The 21,207-nt window shown below is 44.3% G+C and overlaps 1 protein-coding gene across 1 annotated transcript in view; it reads right to left on the reverse strand.

The window, feature by feature from the left end:
- Positions 1-21,207, reverse strand: part of LOC124045399 (arginine-glutamic acid dipeptide repeats protein-like) — a 277,031-nt gene that overhangs the window by 42,968 nt on the left and 212,856 nt on the right. The window contains 1 exon segment of the mRNA XM_046364695.1: positions 7,167-7,247. Coding sequence (XP_046220651.1) covers positions 7,167-7,247 — 81 coding nt within the window.

Genomic DNA, 21,207 nt, shown 5'->3' on the forward strand with positions numbered 1-21,207 from the left:
ATTTCATTTTCAATAAATTTACACACATAAAAAACAACATGTTTTCACTTTGTCATTATGGGGTATTTTGTTTAGATGGGTAACTACATATAAAAAAATATAACAAAATCAGGCTCACTGACCATTGTACTCTCCCTAGCAGAGCTGGTTTTCATGCTATCCAGAGCATTGGTGACTGCAACTGTGCTACTGTCAACAATGTAATCACGCTTTTTTGCCAACGTTTACTGACACCGGCCATATTCAACGGGTGTTGAGTGTTGGTAAATTCGTCAGTTATTCTGCGCTCTGGCACACTCAGAAATCAGAGTAGATAGCCAGAGCGAATTTACCAGCCCACGTCTTTCAACAGATGTCGCAGTGACATCATGAACATTCTATTGAAATGGATACCTGCATAGTGGAGTCTTTTGTTAAAGACATGTAGCTAGCTAGCTAAACAACGAACAATAATCCCAACAACTCATGACATTACTACCCTGCGTGAATCTGCAGGTAGTTAACCAACCAGGTTCAATGTTAGCTAGCTAACACGAGGCTACAAATAGCAAAGAAAAGGCAAAAACACGTAGCGTTTGCTAGCGAGCCAGCCAGCTAACAGTACACCATCTTGAATTGAAAACAACTTTCTGACATAATTAGAAATGTGTAATATCGGAAAATGTAGCTAGCTGGACTATCTTACCCGTATGGACGGACCGTTCTACCTCTGTCACAGATGCCATGGTTGCCCTTAGTTTGAAGATATAATCCAGAGACAGGTGTTTTCTCCTAAACTATCATACTCTAATTCCATTGATTTCAAATCTCGGTCCTCAAGAAAGTGGAGAGCAACACTTATGCAGTTTTTCTAAGCAATATATATATATATTTTAAATCAACGTTAGACAATATTACTTACACATACTGACCAACTCAAAGAGACAGTGGCTAAACCAACTAGGCTCAAATGTAACAATTTTATGGCATACAAGATTGTTATTAAGGCACAAGAAAGTTCACATGTCCCAGAAGGCATTTCTGCCCCCCCAAAAAAGCAGCTTTTTGATATATAAAAAAAAAAGTAAGTTCAAATGGCTCTCCTGTGACGCGCGACATAAGGCATTATACATGTTCAGTTGCTTTGTCGACTAGGGCCTAGGGGCCTAGTCACTAGGCCATCCTCCTGACCCAAAGCCTGAGAATTGTCTGATAATTTTAATAATAATTTAATAATTTTGTTTGACTAAAATCTCCCTCTGTATTTGGCTATTTGGTTTTCTAGCTTTGGCAAAATAAGTGGAGGTGTTGTAGCTCATCTATTTGTTTGCTCATCGATCACTGATCAGAAACATTTTTCGCATGTAATAATGTGCAATAATGTGTATTAATGTGCGATAATGTGTATTAATGTGCAATAATGTGTATTAATGTGCGATAATGTGTATTAATGTGCAATAATGTGTGATAATGTGTATTAATGTGCGATAATGTGTATTAATGTGCAATAATGTGTAATAATGTCACCTAAATCAAGAGTAGGCCTATTATTTTGCTCAATCGCGTAAACGCAACAAAAAGCCCACGGAAGGTTGTGATTGATATTATTTTCCTAACGGTGTCGTGATGAAGACCCTACACGGCTGCGCCATAACAAAGGTTAGGAAAGAGATGAAACCTTGGATCAAAAAAGCTTGGGCTGTTTCAAAATAACACATTTTTTTAAATGACAGAACCTGCGCCTGAACGAATAAATAATGTATTTATATTTTATGATTCAATGGATTTATTAAAATAGACACCCTCTCAAAAAAAGATGGCTAAATAATATTAATCGTATTTGAAAGCAATACTTGTACAACAATTTTTTTTTTTTTTTTACAATACCATTTAAAGTGGAAAAAATATCAAGCAAAATTTTAACCTGCGATCTGCCATTTCAGAGAATTTAGTTGTTTGAACAGTGTTGAGCAGAACCCAGCTCATGTTCCATGACGCCCCCCCCCTCCCTCTGTGTACCGGAGGAAATGGTTGCAACAGAGACAGTCCTGTACAGACTGTCAGATCGCCCGACAGTTCGACAGAGAGGGACGACCCCCCCCCCTCCCCACACACACACTCTCTCTGCTCCAGGCCTTTATGTGTCTTTATATAAAGCATTCCTAAACGCTAGTCAGGCCTGGTGTGTTGACACAGCACTGGGTGCTTAGACTTGGCACTGCCTTCGCTAGCCGTGCTGGCGCTTTAGGAGCGGCCTAGGTCAGGCCCAGATAATGAGCTACGGGAAGGACAGAGGGAGGGAGAGAGAAAGAGGGAGGGAGGGACATGCAGGAACACCGTAGCACTCTTTAAAGGCGGCCAAGTTAACACTGAGGGCTGGCAGGAAAAAAGGGAGTGAGACTCCGAGGAAGAAGCAGGAACACCGTCGCCCTGTGGAAAAACAGGAAAACTCAGACCAGAGGAACGAGAGTGAGTCAAGGAGAATCAGACCAGAGGAACGCGAGTGAGTCAAGGAGAATCAGACCAGAGGAGTGAGACAAGGAGAATCAGGCCAGAGGAGTGAGACAAGGAGAATCAGGCCAGAGGAGTGAGTCAAGGAGAATCAGACCAGAGGAGTGAGTCAAGGAGAATCAGGCCAGAGGAGTGAGTCAAGGAGAATCAGACCAGAGGAGTGAGTCAAGGAGAATCAGACCAGAGGAGTGAGTCAAGGAGAATCAGACCAGAGGAGTGAGTCAAGGAGAATCAGACCAGAGGAACGCGAGTGAGTCAAGGAGAATCAGACCAGAGGAGTGAGTCAAGGAGAATCAGACCAGAGGAGTGAGTCAAGGAGAATCAGACCAGAGGAGTGAGTCAAGGAAAATCAGACCAGAGGAACGCGAGTGAGTCAAGGAGAATCAGACCAGAGGAGTGAGTCAAGGAGAATCAGACCAGAGGAGTGAGTCAAGGAGAATCAGACCAGAGGAGTGAGTCAAGGAGAATCAGACCAGAGGAGTGAGTCAAGGAAAATCAGACCAGAGGAACGCGAGTGAGTCAAGGAGAATCAGACCAGAGGAGTGAGACAAGGAGAATCAGGCCAGAGGAGTGAGTCAAGGAGAATCAGACCAGAGGAAGGAGAGTGAGTCGAGGAGAATCAGACCAGAGGAGTGAGTCAAGGAGAATCAGACCAGAGGAACGCGAGTGAGTCAAGGAGAATCAGACCAGAGGAACGAGAGTGAGTCGAGGAGAATCACTGTAGCTCTATTAAAAAGCCGTCCAGCTAATACTAGCAGGAAGCGAGGAATTAAGGGAGGAAGAGAGGCAGGAACACTGTAGCCCTCTAGATGTCTCTGTGTGGATGACTGGCTATAAGCCCAGAGGAGGTTTATAGAAGGCCCTACTCCCTGCTCTGTTGGCTGGGCTGCGATGTGACTCAGTACAGTAGTGTGGTGGTATCCAGACCCAGACCTTGGAAGAAATAAATGTTATAGAAACAACCACACCGCATTTAATATGAGGCGCTCCATCCTTCTTCTCGTGTGGCTTGGCATGCCCGTGGACTTACTCAAGTATTATATGTCAGTGTGTGGTGAGGACGACAGAGAGAGAGAGAAAAGAAAAATATCTTAAAGCTGCTTTACAAAAATCTTGAAGATGGTTATGCTCCATAGACCGTGTGTGGGAGTGAAGAGTGTGAAGGAAGGGGACTGTGGGAGTGAAGAGAGTGAAGGAAGGGGACAGTGAGATTGAAGGAGGTGAGGTTTAGAGAGAGCGAGAGAAAGATGAGAGATTTCTGTTAGGGAAAATAAATTGAGCTTTCCTCTGGGTATCGAGTAGCAGTGCCACTTGCTCAGAGAGGAGAGGAGAGCAGTGTGTGTGTGTGTGTGTGTGTGTGTGTGTGTGTGTGTGTGTGTGTGTGTGTGTGTGTGTGTGTGTGTGTGTGTGTGTGTGTGTGTGTACAGCAGGCTTTTCGCACAAAATCCAGTTCAATCATAACCAGAGTTTTTAAAATCTTTTTACTGTAGCTGTGGTTCAGTCCCCGTTCAGTCTATATTGAGCTTACCCCCACCTTCCTCATCCACCTTCCTCATCCACCTCCAGTCCCCATTCAGTCTATATTGAGCTTACCCCCACCTTCCTCATCCACCTTCCTCCCCCACCTCCAGTCCCCATTCAGTCTATATTGAGCTTACCCCCACCTTCCTCATCCACCTTCCTCCCCCACCTCCAGTCCCCATTCAGTCTATATTGAGCTTACCCCCACCTTCCTCATCCACCTTCCTCCCCCACCTCCAGTCCCCATTCAGTCTGTATTGAGCTTACCCCCACCTTCCTCATCCACCTTCCTCCCCCACCTCCAGTCCCCATTCAGTCTATATTGAGCTTACCCCCACCTTCCTCCCCCACCTCCAGTCCCCATTCAGTCTATATTGAGCTTACCCCCACCTTCCTCATCCACCTTCCTCCCCCACCTCCAGTCCCCATTCAGTCTATATTGAGCTTACCCCCACCTTCCTCCCCCCCCCACCTCCAGTCCCCATTCAGTCTATATTGAGCTTACCCCCACCTTCCTCATCCACCTTCCTCCCCCACCTCCAGTCCCCATTCAGTCTATATTGAGCTTACCCCCACCTTCCTCATCCACCTCCAGTCCCCATTCAGTCTATATTGAGCTTACCTCAACCTTCCTCATCCACCTTCCTCCCCCACCTTCCTCATCCACCTCCAGTCCCCGTTCAGTCTATATTGAGCTTACCCCCACCTTCCTCATCCACCTCCAGTCACCACTACCCTCTCCTCCTCCCTTAGATTGACACCCCTGGTGTATATCAAACTCATTTTGCCCCAGGGGGGGGAGGAGGGCCGGATTCGGTCTTCAACGAGGTCCGGAGGGCCGCACTGACAGTGTGTTATATTTCCTCAGACATAAAAAGAAAAAAAAAATGTGCAGATAGTCCTCTCTATCCATCGCTATTTGGGAATGTTAGATACTCCCTGACTGTCTAGCTTTAATGTAGGGGATTCGCAACAAGCTGGACACAGTCAAGGCATGGTATAAAAGTAGATCCATTACAATTTGGTTTTAGTCATTTAAAAATTACACTGAACTAATATGTAAACGCAACGTGTAAAGTGTTTCATGAGCTGAAAATGTGCAGTTTTGTCACACAATGCCACAGATGTCTTAAGTTCTGAGGGAGCGTTGCAATTTGCATGCTGACTGCAGGAATGTCCAGAGCCGTTGCCAGAGAATGTAATGTTCATTTCTCTACCGTAATTTCTCTGCCTGTGCTTAGCTCTGTTCTGTTTATTTTTATCCCCCCCAAAAAAACCTCCCTAGTCATTGCAGATAACAAGCATACTCATAACATGATGCACCAACCATCACACTTGAAAAAAAAATGAAGAGTGGTACTCCGTGGTGGGTTGTGTTGGATTTGTCCAAAACATAACGCTTTGTATTCAGTTCATATTCTTTGCCACATTTGGCAGTTTTACTTTAGTGCCTTTGTTGCTAACAGGATGTTTTGGAATATTTGTATTCTGTTCAGGCATCCTTCTGTTCACTCTGTCAATTAGGTTAATATTGTGGAGTAACTACAATGTTGTTGATCCATCCACAGTTTTCTCCTCTATCACAGCCATTAAACTCTAACTGTTTTAAAATCACCATTGGCCTGAGTTGCCGGGTTCCTTCCTCCACGGCAACTAAGTTAGGAAGGACGTCTGTATCTTTGTAGCGACTGGGTGCATTAATACACCATATAAAAAGTGTCAAATATTTTTTTATTTTAAAAAGAATTTGAGCTAAAAGGGATATTCAATGTCTGATTTTTAAATGTTTTACCAGGTGACCTTGTTTGCGAGGCATTGGAAAACCTCCCCTGGTCTTTTGTGGTTGAATTTATGTTTGAAATTCTCATGCTCTACTGAGGGACCTTACAGATAATTGTATGTGTGGGGTACAGAGATGAGATAGTCATTCAAAAATCATGTTAAACACTATTATTGCAGACAGAGTGAGTCCGTTCAACTTATGATGTGACTTGTTAAGCACATTTTCACTCCTGAACGTATTTAGCCTTGACACAACAAAGGGGTTGAATACTTACTGACTCAAGACATTTCAGCTTTTCATTTCTAATTTGAAAAACATAATTCCACTTTGACATTATGGGGTATTCTGGGTAGGCCAGTGACACAACATCTCAATTTAATCCAATTTAAATTTAGGCTGTAACATTACAAAATGTGGATGAAGTCAGGGGATAAGAATACTTTGAAGGCTTTATATGCAGGGATCCCTTGCAAAATAGACATTATTTTAAGAGTCCCATTGGGACAAAGGTCAAATATATATACACTGAAGAAGAATATAAGTGTTGGTCCCATGTTTCATGAGCTGAAATAAAAAATCCCAGAAATGTTTTATGTGCACAAAAATATTATTTCTCTCACATTGTGTGCACAAATTTGTTTACATCCGTGTTCGTGAGCATTTCTCCTTTACCAAGATAATCCATCCACCTGACAGGTGTGGTATCTGAAGAAGCTGATTAAACAGCATGATCATTACACAGGTGAACCTTGTGCTGGGGACAAAAGTGTGAGGAGTATTTCCCTTTTGTGGGGAAAAACTCATTCTGATAATCTGGGCCTGGCTGCCATATGGGTGGGCCTATGCCCTCCCAGGCCCACACATGGCTGCGCCCCTGCCCAGTCATGTGAAATCCATAGATTAGGGCCTAATGAATTTATTTATTTAAAATTTTTAGTTGAGTATAAATATTTATCCATATTTCCTCTCGTGTATGAATGGTGTTTTGAGAGGGTCAAAAGGCAGCTCTACTAGTATTGCAGCAGAGTGGTTGGATGAATACATGCACGTCATGTTTATCAATAAACCTTCAGGGCAAATATAACACATGCAATGCCCAAAATTTGACATACAGTAATTTCCCTTGGTCAAACTCATTCCTACTGTTAATGTTGAAGTACACAGTGGTGACTTGTAAGGTGATGCATAAAAAAAATAGCAAAAAAAGTTTGATTTGAGTTTGACTGCAATATATATATATTTATTTTTAAACAAATCAGTTATGTTGTTATTATTTTACAGCTAAATCTGAATCACAACTTTGTACAGTACCACACATTGATTGTACAGAGCCGAGGTCTAGAATAAAACCCCCAATGGAACAGTGACTTACCGTTTCCTTGTTGGGTAGCAGCTCTTTCCGAATCTTGAAGAAGTTCTTGCCGTACTGTCGGAGCCCTTTAGTGAACCGCTTCTGAAAAACAAAGACTAAATATCAGCTACCGTCCTTCCAGAACAGACACAGCTACAACGACCAGATGAGATGAAAATGCAACCAGCAACATGACGTTACAGCCACTGCCAAGACAAAACCTTCTTTTCTTTCTGTGGTTTTGGTTTGAGAGAGTTGATGTTAAAATCTGTAAACTCTGTAGCCTCTGTTTAAACTCGTGAGCGAGAGAAAGCTAAAGTACACAGCCGTGTCAGGGCACAGAGAAAAATCGCTAACTCGGGCAGAAACAGACATGGAAATTCTACTACTTTGCTCTTTCATGTGGTTTGAAAAGAGAAGCTATGGATATCTATTGTTTCATAAATCACACAGGAAATGTCAGATTCAGGGAGAATAATATTGGGATCTTACAAAGCAGACATTCAAAGCCAAAACTCAACTTTAACAATAACTTGTATAATTGCAAGATATTTCCTTTGCCTGTGTTCACATTCAATGATTTTACTATAGTACACAGACCATATTTCTCAGCAAAAATACAACACTTATATAATCGTGTGCTTGCATGTCGGACCAAATAGGAAACCTGAGAAAAGACTAAAAAAATAAAATAATAATAATTACAAATCCACATTGACAGGACAGAGGAAAACAACTTTCTCCATTTCAACAACCGGTTGATATTTTTACCTCAAAACCAGCCAATCAACTCTCAGCACCTCACAACAACAAAACCAGCAAAAAGGAATTAAACATTTAAAAATAATAATTTTTAAAAAATGGTTAAAAACACAAACCTAAAATGTATTTCGGTATTTCTTCTCATCCAAGAGACAGTCTGTGAGCCATAAAAAGCTGGGGGGGGGGGGTGGGGGGGGGAAGAGAGGCTGAAGACATTCACGACCAGTAAAGCAGACAACTAACAGATTTCCTTTCAGCTTCCAGAGGCAGGCAAACCCCGTTACCCGCTACCAGTACGGTTCTTTCTTCAGTTAAGAATTTCAGCCTACCCCCTCTCTCGCTCCAATCAAGTACGTCCAGAGAAAAGCGCGTTAAAGTCCCGGTGAGACCCCTCCATAAATCTCTACGCCAACCCACAGGTATATAGGAAAAATCCCTCGTCTCCAAATAGGTACAAACAACAGCGCGTCTTTTTTATTTTTTTATTTTATTTTTTTAACAAGCAAGAAATAGCTTGTCACTCTGTGCTCTTCCACTACAAAGGGGTGACTTTATATGTGATCTTTCTGCTAGAGAGCCTCTGGTCGGTAGCGGCCTGGAAAACCCGGAGCCTATAAAGAGCCCAGTGGAGTGGAGACCTAGAACGCATCTGGTCAGTGGCAGCCTGAAAAACCTGGAGCGGCACCAGAGCGCAGTGGAAAGGAGCCAATGATGTATATAAAACCCTGGATTGTCGACGCTGTGCATTTGCCATTGAGAGGCTATGAAGCCACCGGGTCGGCCATATTGGTACTCCCCGTAGGAATGAAGGGAATTTCACAGTATTCCAAGGACAAAATTACATATATTGAAGTATTTTGTTGTAGTGGGGACAGTAACATTAGAACTCTAGCTCACATAATATAATTTAAAAATATGCATTAAAGGAGTCAAATAGAATAAATGTGTTCAACTAAAATATATATATATTTATTCTACAATGGAGGAGGAGTACCAAGATGGCTGCCCAGTGACTTCAATACATGGTTTATATATACACTGAACAAAATATAAAACGCAACATGTAAAGTGTTGGTCCCATGTTTCATGAGCTGAAATAAAAGATCCCAGAAATGTTCCATATGTACAAAAAGCCTTTCTCTAAAATGTTGTGCACGCATTTGTTTCCGTCCCTGTTAGTAAGCATTTCTGCTTTTCCAAGATAATCCATCCACCTGACAGGTGCGGCATATCAAGAAGCTGATTAAACACCATGATCATTACACAGGTGCACCTTGTGCCGGGGACAATAAAAGGCCACTCTAAAATGTACAGTTTTGTCCCACAAACACAATGCCACAGATGTCTCAAGTTTTGAGGGAGAGTGCAATTGGCATGCTGACTTCAGGAATGTGCACGGGTGCTGTTGTCAGAGAATTGAATGTTCATTTCTCCACCAGAATTTGGCCCAACTGGTCTCACAACAACTGACCACATGCAACCACACCTGCCCAGGACCTCCACACCCTGCTTCTTCACCTGCGGGATCGTCTGAAACCAGCCAGTATTTTTTTATGTTTAGTTTTTGTTATATTTAAACGATTTGAACAGATATTGTTGGCATGTTTCATCAATCTCAATTTCAAAAAATAATCTGGGATCTGGGGGTGCAATCTTACAATCAAAAAACAGAGAACAATATTTTCATATGATGTTTTTACTATTTCTGTCGGTAATAAAGGCCTTTCTGATTGGCTGGGCTTGGCTCCAAATAGGGTGGGCCTATGCCCTAACAGGCTCAACCATGGCTACGCCCCTGCCCAGTCATGTGAAAGCCATAGATTAGAAACTAATAAATTTTTCAAATGATTGATTTCCTTATATAAAAACTTTAACTCAGTAAAATAGTTGAAATTGATGCGTTTATATTTTTGTTCAGTATATATGACTGAGTGGAGTCCTAGAGAGCCTCTGGTCGGTCAACTGGAAAATGTTAATAGGAGCCGGAGCCCAGTGGAATGGAGCTCTGCTCTGACGCATGCTGCTGCAACCTGGCACGGCCCGGGTTCCTCCCCTGGCACGGCCCGGTTCCTCCCCTGGCACGGCCCCGGTTCCTCCCCTGGCACTGCCCCGGTTCCTCCCCTGGAACGGCCCCGGTTCCTCCCCTGGCACTGCCCCGGTTCCTCCCCTGGCACGGCCCCGGTTCCTCCCCTGGCACTGCCCCGGTTCCTCCCCTGGCACTGCCCGGGTTCCTCCCCTGGCACGGCCCCGGTTCCTCTACTGGCACGGCCCCGGTTCCTCTACTGGCACGGCCAGGGTTCCTCCCCTGGCACGGCCCCGGTTCCTCCCCTGGCACGGCCCTGGTTCCTCCCCTGGCACGGCCCCGGTTCCTCCCCTGGCACGGCCCCGGTTCCTCCCCTGGCACGGCCCCGGTTCCTCCGCTGGCACTGCCCCGGTTCCTCCCCTGGCACTGCCCGGGTTCCTCCCCTGGCACTGCCCGGGTTCCTCTCCTGGCACGGTCAGGGTTCCTCCCCTGGCACTGCCCGGGTTCCTCTACTGGCACGGCCAAGGTTCCTCCCCTGGCACGGCCAGGGTTTCTACTCGGCTCCCTCTAGCCTGTTGTGATGTGAGGACAGCTAAAGTTGGTTTATTGGATTCTCTAGCCTCCACATTACATGCATGTAGCTACACTGACCAATCCACAAACTTCACTGTTGTCATAACTTTCCAGCCACTGTCAATCGTTAAAGCGACAGCCCTTTAAATATATTCCGGTATTTGGGGTCAACACACACAGGACAGGCTGGGAGCAAGAGGGAGGAAGGTAGGGACAATATGTGGAGAAATGTGTTGGCCACAGTAAAAGGAGACAAGTGAGAGGTAAAACCCGACATGGATTTTCTGCCAGTCATGTATGTGTTAGAATGCCAAGCTGTTTTCATGTACACCAGCGTTTCCCAAACTCGGTCCTGGGGACCCCAAAGGGTACACGTTTTGGTTTATGTTGATTCAAATGATCAAAGCTTGATGACTAGTTGATTATTTGAATCGGCTGTAGTGTATAGTGAGCAAAAACCAAAACGTGCACCCTTTGGAAAACCCTGATGAACACTAACCAGCATTATGGAACCACAGAATGTTTAGACACTCAGGTCTGCTCTGGTCGGGGAATGAAAGAGAATTTCACTGAAGTAGCTAACCGGAAATACTCAGTTGCAAAAATAAAAACGGGACGATCTGTGACCACTCAGACAAAAATAAAAACTATTTTGCAACAAGTAAGCTACAATGTACAATTATGCAAGAGCTGCAGTGAATTACGACACACTTTCATATAAGAACACTGTGTAATAACCTGGCCGCTCCGGGGGACACTGTGTAATAACCTGGCCGCTCCGGGGGACACTGTGTAATAACCTGTCCGCTCCGGGGGACACTGTGTAATAACCTGGCCGCTCCGGGGGACACTGTGTAATAACCTGGCCGCTCCGGGGGACACTGTGTAATAACCTGGCCGCTCCGGGGGACACTGTGTAATAACCTGTCCGCTCCGGGGGACACTGTGTAATAACCTGTCCGCTCCGGGGGACACTGTAATAACCTGGCCGCTCCGGGGGACACTGTAATAAACTGAACTGAATGTTCTGGTGAACACTAATAACCTCAATGTTCTGGTGAACACTGTAATAACCTCAAAGCTCTGGTGAAAACTAATAACCTCAAAGTTCTGGTGAACACCGTAATAACCTGAACTGAACGCTCCACTTTTAACAAAGCAAAATAGTTTATAACAGGCCTTTAAATGATTATATTCACTGCTAAAACGGACTACTTTGACCGCCAAGATATGTTTCAAACAAATTGTGGACCTCAAACGCTTTTGAAGGTGTTTCACGGTATGGAAAAAGGTCAGAACCACTCTGCCTTATAGGACATGCCATCCGAGTAAAACCTAACAATTACAAAATATAGCAAATGAATTACAAGCTCTTTTTTTCACTCCCTGTTAGTAGCTAACCTACCACAGACAATACTCCTTATGGAAGAGTAGAGGAGGACGGCTTTAATGTTCTGTGGAAGCCTGTAACATCTATTAGAGATGGAGCTCGACTGTCCAGCTAGTTGATTAGCGTTACGGGTGTGGAAGTGAAGTGAGGCAGTTGATTATCGTTACGGGTGTGGAAGTGAAGTGAGGCAGTTGATTAGCGTTACGGGTGTGGAAATGAAGTGAGGCAGTTGATTAGCGTTACGGGTGTGGAAGTGAAGTGAGGCAGTTGATTAGCCAGCAGATGGAGCCAGCTACAACAGGAGAGAGAGAAACATTCCTGTCCTCTGTGTGTGTGTGTGTGTGTGTGTGTGTGTGTGATCTCCCCCCCCACACACCCCCAGAACCTCCTCAGGTACACTCTGGATATACTCAAATACAACCTGATAGATGAGAGAGATGACCATGTTAAATCAATATGGTCGGGATAAATGATAGATCAATGTTCACTATTTCAGCTAAATTAGCTCCAAAAATGTGATTTTGTAAATGAGACATGTAAGCCCTGATGGGCAAAAAGACCAAATAAATAGTTTTAAAAAAGAAAATACTTTTATACATTGTGTCTTCTAGGGCTGACTCCATTTAGTCGTCGGGACAATAGGCTATTGGTCGGCCTTTGACAGTACCAGTCAAATATTTGGACACCTACTAATTGGAAAGGTTTCTTTCTATTGTCCTACAATGTAGAATATATATATTTTTTTAAATAAAGAAAAACCCCTTCGATCCAGTAGTTTTATCCAAACTTTTGACTGGTACTGTATGTCTGTATGTATATGCATTATATAGTATGTCTATGGGGTGTCCTCACCTGGTATGGGGTTGTATATACTTATCTACACTGAACAAAAATATAAAACGTGTGTTGGTTTCATGAGCTTAAGAAAAAAAAAGTCTCAGATATTTTCCATACGCACAAAAAAAGTCAAAGTTTGGACACACCTACTCATTCTATTTATATTTTTACTATTTTCTACATTGTAGAATAATAGTGATGACATCAAAACTATGAAATAACACATATGGAATCATGTAGTAACCGCCCAAAAAAGTGTTATATGAAGAAAAAAATATATATATTTACAATAAATAATTGTAAATAGTAAAATAAAGAAACCCTTCCAATGAGTAGGTCTATAGACTACCTGATTACACGTAGAAGTAGGTCTATAGACTACCTGATTACACATAGAAGTAGGTCTATAGACTACCTGATTACACATAGAAGTAGGTCTATAGACTACCTGATTACACATAGAAGTACGTCTATAGACTACCTGATTACACATAGAAGTAGGTCTATAGAGTACCTGATTACACATAGAAGTACGTCTATAGACTACCTGATTACACATAGAAGTAGGTCTATAGACTACCTGATTACACATAGAAGTAGGTCTATAGACTACCTGATTACACATAGAAGTAGGTCTATAGAGTACCTGATTACACATAGAAGTATGTCTATAGACTACCTGATTACACGTAGAAGTAGGTCTATAGACTACCTGATTACACATAGAAGTAGACCTATAGACGACCTGATTACACATTGAAGTAGGCCTATAGACGACCTGATTACACATTGAAGTAGGCCTATAGACGACCTGATTACACATTGAAGTAGGTCTATAGACTACCTGGTCTGATTACACATAGAAGTAGGTCTATAGACTACCTGGTTACACATAGAAGTAGGTCTATAGACTACCTGGTCTGATTACACATAGAAGTAGGTCTATAGACTACCCGGTCTGCGTGAAAATGGAGGCATATAAATGTGTCCATTTGGGGATCTGATAGTATTTCTGATTGGCTTAACTCACCACCACTAATGAGCAGTGGAGCTTTTATAATAATAATAATAATATATGCCATTTAGCAGACGCTTTTATCCAAAGCGACTTACAGTTCAAAGTCATATTTTGTTCATCTCAAACAGCATTGAGAAAGACAATAATTCCTCAATGTATTAGAAAAATCTTTCCATCTCTCTCTCTCCCCCTGTCGATAACCACTCAGCGTGAAAAGGGGGGTTAATGCTGTGCTCTGATCCAGTGGAAACGTCATAAAATAGACCTACTTAATTGCTTCTTATCTGTTGCTCAAATAGCCTACAGCTGTGTCTGTCCATTTCCTAGCACAGGAAATGCCGAAGGCCCAGAATATTTTATACAATGTTGTAAGTTTGCTAGTGAGAGCTTTGAGCCAGACCCAAGTTAAGAGTTGATACAATGTTTTAAGTTCGTTGCAGACAGGCCATGCGTTAGCCAATGTGATTTATAGGATTTAAACATTTTGATCAGGGTATTTTAACCTGAAGGATACAATGTTTTAAGTTCGTTGCAGACAGGCCATGCGTTAGCCAATGTGATTTATAGGATTTAAACATTTTGATCAGGGTATTTTAACCTGAAGGATACAATGTTTTAAGTTCGTTGCAGACAGGCCATGCGTTAGCCAATGTGATTTATAGGATTTAAACATTTTGATCAGGGTATTTTAACCTGAAGGATACAATGTTTTAAGTTCGTTGCAGACAGGCCATGCGTTAGCCAATGTGATTTATAGGATTTAAACATTTTGATCAGGGTATTTTAACCTGAAGGATACAATGTTTTAAGTTCGTTGCAGACAGGCCATGCGTTAGCCAATGTGATTTATAGGATTTAAACATTTTGATCAGGGTATTTTAACCTGAAGGATACAATGTTTTAAGTTCGTTGCAGACAGGCCATGCGTTGGCCAATGTGATTTATAGGATTTAAACATTTTGATCAGGGTATTTTAACCTGAAGGATACAATGTTTTAAGTTCGTTGCAGACAGGCCATGCGTTAGCCAATGTGATTTATAGGATTTAAACATTTTGATCAGGGTATTTTAACCTGAAGGATACAATGTTTTAAGTTCGTTGCAGACAGGCCATGCGTTAGCCAATGTGATTTATAGGATTTAAACATTTTGATCAGGATATTTTAACAATGTTTTTGTTTGTTGGCTTTATTGATTTTCTTTATTATTTTTCTTACACAGATGTTAAATGGCAATAAAAGTTGCTTTTTAGGTTTGTATTATTTTAATTTAGTTAGAATTATAAATTGGGATACAAAGACATCTTATAAATGAAATGAAACTGTTCCAGGAAAAATGAAAACCATAAATTGGCACGGAGATTGGTAGAAATGGCCAGATAAATGGTAATTCACGCACGAGAACGGTTGCAAACTCCTCGTGTAGCTTATCGTCGGCAACTTCAGGAGAGTAACGGCAGAATCTGAGAACGTCAGCAGGAGCTGGAGGACGACGGTCGGGTCAAGTTTTTCTTCATCTCTGGCCACCTCGAGCCGTGTGTGTCTTAGTTCAGCAAACATTGAGCTTAAAGCATCAGACAAGCCAACGCATATAAAGTTGATATACGAAAAATAAACGTTTTAACATTTCGACCAATCGACTATAGGCTGACCAAGATGATTTTATTGTTGTTGTTGGGGACAGCCCTGGTTTCTTCACCGAATCACAACTGCAGTGAAAAGCATTCTGGGAAGTTAAACTGCAGAAAGCCAGAAGGCCGGTCCAGGAAGAGAGACTGGTTGGTTGACTGCAGTACACTTCCAGTTAATTAGTGTGATGTATTTAATGCTTGTGACGTAAAGCGGAGTCTGTGACGTAAAGCGGAGTCAGTGACGTAAAGCGGAGTCAGTGACGTAAAGCGGAGTCAGTGACGTAAAGCGGAGTCAGTGACGTAAAGCGGAGTCAGTGACGTAAAGCGGAGTCAGTGACGTAAAGCGGAGTCAGTGACGTAAAGCGGAGTCAGTGACGTAAAGCGGAGTCAGTGACGTAAAGCGGAGTCAGTGACGTAAAGCGGAGTCAGTGACGTAAAGCGGAGTCTGTGACGTAAAGCGGTATCAGTGACGTAAAGCGGAGTCAGTGACGTAAAGCGGAGTCAGTGACGTAAAGCGGAGTCAGTGACGTAAAGCGGAGTCAGTGACGTAAAGCGGAGTCAGTGACGTAAAGCGGAGTCAGTGACGTAAAGCGGAGTCAGTGACGTAAAGCGGAGTCAGTGACGTAAAGCGGAGTCAGTGACGTAAAGTGGTATCTGTGACGTAAAGCGGAGTCAGTGACGTAAAGCGGTATCTGACGTAAAGCGGAGTCAGTGACGTAAAGCGGTACTTCATTTCCTGGGGTGTATGGGCTCTGGCCCTGCTTGTGACTAACCTCAACGAGGCAACGGTAAACATGTCGTCCCCCACAAATGATGCAGCGCTCCCCTTGGGCCAATTGAGATATTGCTTGTGACTAATATATTTTAATTAATTACCATAGCTTTCGCCTTGTGCCGATCAGTGTCATTTTGTAAACACCCGGTCTCTATTGCAAGACGTATCATTAACAGAAGCTTTGTCAAAATCGCCCCAATGCGGTCTTGAGAAATCTCGTGTGTCTAACATACAGACGGATGGAGACAGATCCAGAGTCCCCTTCACAATTTCATGGTGGTGGGGTGGGCAATTAACACCCATCACTACACAGCAGCAGCCACTCCCCCCAGTCCCAATCATATCAACCAATTATCTCATCCCCACTAATGTCCTGTTCACACAGCCTGGCTGTCTGGAGATGTATTGCTCAGTTGGCTGAGCTGTTCAGACGGCTGACTGTACTGCAACACACTCCTCCTCCTCCTCCCTCCCCCCACTTCACTCCTCTAATCCTCCCTGCCCACTCCTTCACTCCTTCCTTTCCGTCTCTCTGCCTTCCCTCCCTCCTTTCCCCCCCTCTACATGCCGGCTCCGGTTAAAAGCTCCATTTCAGCTGCCGTCTGGGCTCTCCGCTCTCGTCCTCCCTTCATTCCATCTCTCCTGCCTCTCCAGCCCCGCTAATAAATCATACACCAATCTGCTCCACCAATCGCTTTGCTCCGCTCTGCTTGGCCCTGCTCCCTCCCCCTCAACTCTTCTCTCTCTCTCTCGCTCTACTCCCTCCCTCGCCGCCCCTGCTCCCATTGCTCCAGACCGCTGTTGCCTGGCAACGCAGCAGGGGAGGGAGGAGGGGCCGAGCTGAGTGAGCCAAAGAGAGAGCAAGAGAAAAGAGAAGGAGAGAAGAGAGGGGGAGGATAGGGGAGGAGGAGGCAGGGTGGGAAGCAGACTAGCTACCAAATCACCAGCCGGCTGTGTGTGCTGAAACAACAGGGTTCTCTCTCTGTCAGAGTGTTCCAAGAGAGAGGCTGGCGCTTTCACCCAGTCTCCCCCCCCTCCCCTGCATTTAACAGTACTCTATTGTGTGTTGTGTGGCATTAGAGGAGAGGAGCGATAGAAAGGGAGGAGGAGAGGCAGAGCAAACAGCTAAAAAGGTCATTGTGATGTGTTTGTACTTCCTGCTTCAGAGCTGATTGTTATGAAGCTATGAAACGGGTGAAGATCATGCTGGTTATACACACACACACACAGAGGACACACACACACAGAGGACACAAACACACGCAGAGGACACACACAGAGGACACACACAGAGGACACACACAGAGGACACACACAGAGGACACACACACACACACACACACACACACACACACACACACACACACACACACACACACACACACACACACACACACACACACACACACACACACACACACACACACACACACACACACACAGGACACACACACAGACAGAGGACACACACACACACAGACAGAGGACACACACACAGACAGAGGACACACACACAGACAGACACAGGGGACACACACAGACAGAGGATACACACACATCCTCTCCATGGTAACACAAGACAGCCCACATCCTCTCCATGGTGACAAGACACCCCACATCCTCTCCATGGTAACACGACACCCCACATCCTCTCCATGGTAACACAAGACACCCCACATCTTCTCCATGGTAACACAAGACACCCCACATCATCTCCATGGTGACAAGACACCCCACATCCTCTCCATGGTGACAAGACACCCCACATCATCTCCATGGTGACAAGACACCCCACATCCTCTCCATGGTGACACAAGACACCCCACATAGTCTCCATGGTGACAAGACACCCCACATCCTCTCCATGGTGACAAGACACCCCACATCCTCTCCATGGTGACAAGACACCCCACATCCTCTCCATGGTGACAAGACACCCCACATCCTCTCCATGGTGACAAGACACCCCACATCATCTCCATGGTGACAAGACACCCCACATCCTCTCCTTGGTGACACAAGACACCCCACATCCTCTCCTTGGTGACAAGACACCCCACATCCTCTCCTTGGTGACAAGACACCCCACATCCTCTCCATGGTGACAAGACACCCCACATCCTCTCCATGGTGACAAGACACCCCACATCCTCTCCATGGTGACAAGACACCCCACATCCTCTCCATGGTGACAAGACACCCCACACCTCTCCATGGTGACAAGACACCCCACATCATCTCCATGGTGACAAGACACCCCACATCGTCTCCATGGTGACAAGACACCCCACATCCTCTCCATGGTGACAAGACACCCCACATCCTCTCCATGGTGACAAGACACCCCACATCCTCTCCATGGTGACAAGACACCCCACATCCTCTCCATGGTGACAAGACACCCCACATCCTCTCCATGGTAACACAAGACGCCCCACATCCTCTCCATGGTAACACAAGACACCCCACATCTTCTCCATGGTAACACAAGACACCCCACATCATCTCCATGGTGACAAGACACCCCACATCCTCTCCATGGTGACAAGACACCCCACATCCTCTCCATGGTAACACAAGACACCCCACATCTTCTCCATGGTAACACAAGACACCCCACATCATCTCCATGGTGACAAGACACCCCACATCCTCTCCATGGTGACAAGACACCCCACATCCTCTCCATGGTAACACGACACCCCACATCATCTCCATGGTGACAAGACACCCCACATCCTCTCCTTGGTGACAAGACACCCCACATCCTCTCCTTGGTGACAAGACACCCCACATCCTCTCCATGGTGACAAGACACCCCACATCCTCTCCATGGTGACAAGACACCCCTCATCGTCTCCATGGTGACAAGACACCCCTCATCGTCTCCATGGTGACAAGACACCCCACATCCTCTCCATGGTGACAAGACACCCCACATCCTCTCCATGGTGACAAGACACCCCACATCCTCTCCATGGTGACAAGACACCCCACATCCTCTCCATGGTGACAAGACACCCCACATCCTCTCCATGGTGACACAAGACACCCCACATAGTCTCCATGGTGACAAGACACCCCACATCGTCTTTGTAGATTGCTTACATGTTGAAACAAGAACCTCAGCTATGCTACAAACATTTGAATAAAAATATTTCTCAACATAAGTTTCACCGTAGAGAGAAACAAGATATTCCAACAGAACGTTAGCATTGTTCAGTATACTTGCAGACACTACTAGGTTAGCTAATAGTGTATTTCTTACTCCTTCCTTGCCAGGAAGGAATGTCAGTTACTGACAACAGTTACTACTGATAAAAAATATAACATTCCTTCCTGACAACAGTTACTATACTGATCAAAAATGTAACATTCCTTCCTGACAACAGTTACTATACTGATCAAAACTATAACATTCCTTCCTGACAACAGTTACTATACTGATCAAAAATATAACATTCCTTCCTGACAACAGTTACTGTACTGATCAAAAATGTAACATTCCTTCCTGACAACAGTTACTATACTGATCAAAAATATAACATTCCTTCCTGACAACAGTTACTATACTGATCAAAACTATAACATTCCTTCCTGACAACAGTTACTATACTGATCAAAAATATAACAAATCAACGTAAATGCAAGATAAAACTACTTCAAAGATTTTACTGAGTTACAGTTCACAAGGAAATCAGTCAATTTAAATATTCATTAAGCCCTAATTTATGGATTTCCCATGACTGGGAATACAGATCTGCATCTGTTGATCACAGACAGCAAAGCAAAAAGAAGCCGGAGCTGTGGATCAGAAAACCAGTCAGTATCTGGTGTGACCCCAATTTGCCTCACGCAGCGCGACACATCTCCTTCACATAGAGTTGATCAGATTGTGGCCTGTGGAATCTTGTCCCTCTCCTCATCAATGGCTGTGTGAAATTGCTGGATATTGGCGGGAACTGGAACACGCTGAAGTACACGTCGATACATGATCGTCGAATTCAACGTCGAATGAATGATGTCATAAATGGATAGAATGAATGATGTCATAAACGGATAGAATGAATGATGTCATAAATGGGATAGAATGAATGATGTCATAAACGGATAGAATGAATGATGTCATAAACGGATAGAATGAATGATGTCATAAATGGATAGAATGAATGATGTCATAAACGGATAGAATGAATGATGTCATAAATGGATAGAATGAATGATGTCATAAACGGATAGAATGAATGGTGTCATAAACGGATAGAATGAATGATGTCATAAACAGATAGAATGAATGATGTCATAAACGGATAGAATGAATGATGTCATAAACAGATAGAATGAATGATGTCATAAACGGATAGAATGAATGCTTCAATCTAGTTGACATCTGTGAAGTTCTCTGTCAACTTTCACGGAGCAAAGATGTTAGAGACTGGCGAGAAAGTACAATAAAGGAAGAAAATGGTGGAGGTAGATGTGGTGGTATTAGTAGTAGTGGTGGGGGTGGCAGTAGTTGTGGTGTTGGTCGTTGTGGGAGTGGTGGGGGTAGTTGTGGTGGTGGTGGCAGTAGTTGTGGTGGTGGTGGCAGTAGTTGTGGTGTTGGTCGTTGTGGGAGTGGTGGGGGTAGTTGTGGTGGTGGTGGTAGTAGTTGTGGAAGTTGTGGGGTAGTTGTGGAGGTTGTGGGGGTAGTGGTGGAGGGTATGGGGGCAGTGGTGGTAGTTGTTGGGGTAGTGGTGGAGGGTATGGGGGCAGTGGTGGAGGTTGTGGGGTAGTGGTGGAGGGTGTGGGGTAGTGGTGGTAGTTGTTGGGGTAGTGGTGGAGGATGTGGGGTAGTGGTGGTAGTTGTTGGGGTAGTTGTTGGGGTAGTGGTGGAGGTTGTGGGGGTAGTTGTTGGGGCAGTGGTGGAGGTTGTTGGGGTAGTTGTTGGGGTAGTGGTGGAGGTTGTGGGGGTAGTGGTGGAAGTTGTGGGGTAGTTGTGGGGGTAGTTGTTGGGGTAGTGGTGGAGGTTGTGGGGGTAGTGGTGGAAGTTGTGGGGTAGTTGTGGGGGTAGT

The sequence above is a fragment of the Oncorhynchus gorbuscha genome, linkage group LG10 (assembly GCF_021184085.1).
Source record: "Oncorhynchus gorbuscha isolate QuinsamMale2020 ecotype Even-year linkage group LG10, OgorEven_v1.0, whole genome shotgun sequence".
Lineage (NCBI taxonomy): Eukaryota > Metazoa > Chordata > Actinopteri > Salmoniformes > Salmonidae > Oncorhynchus > Oncorhynchus gorbuscha.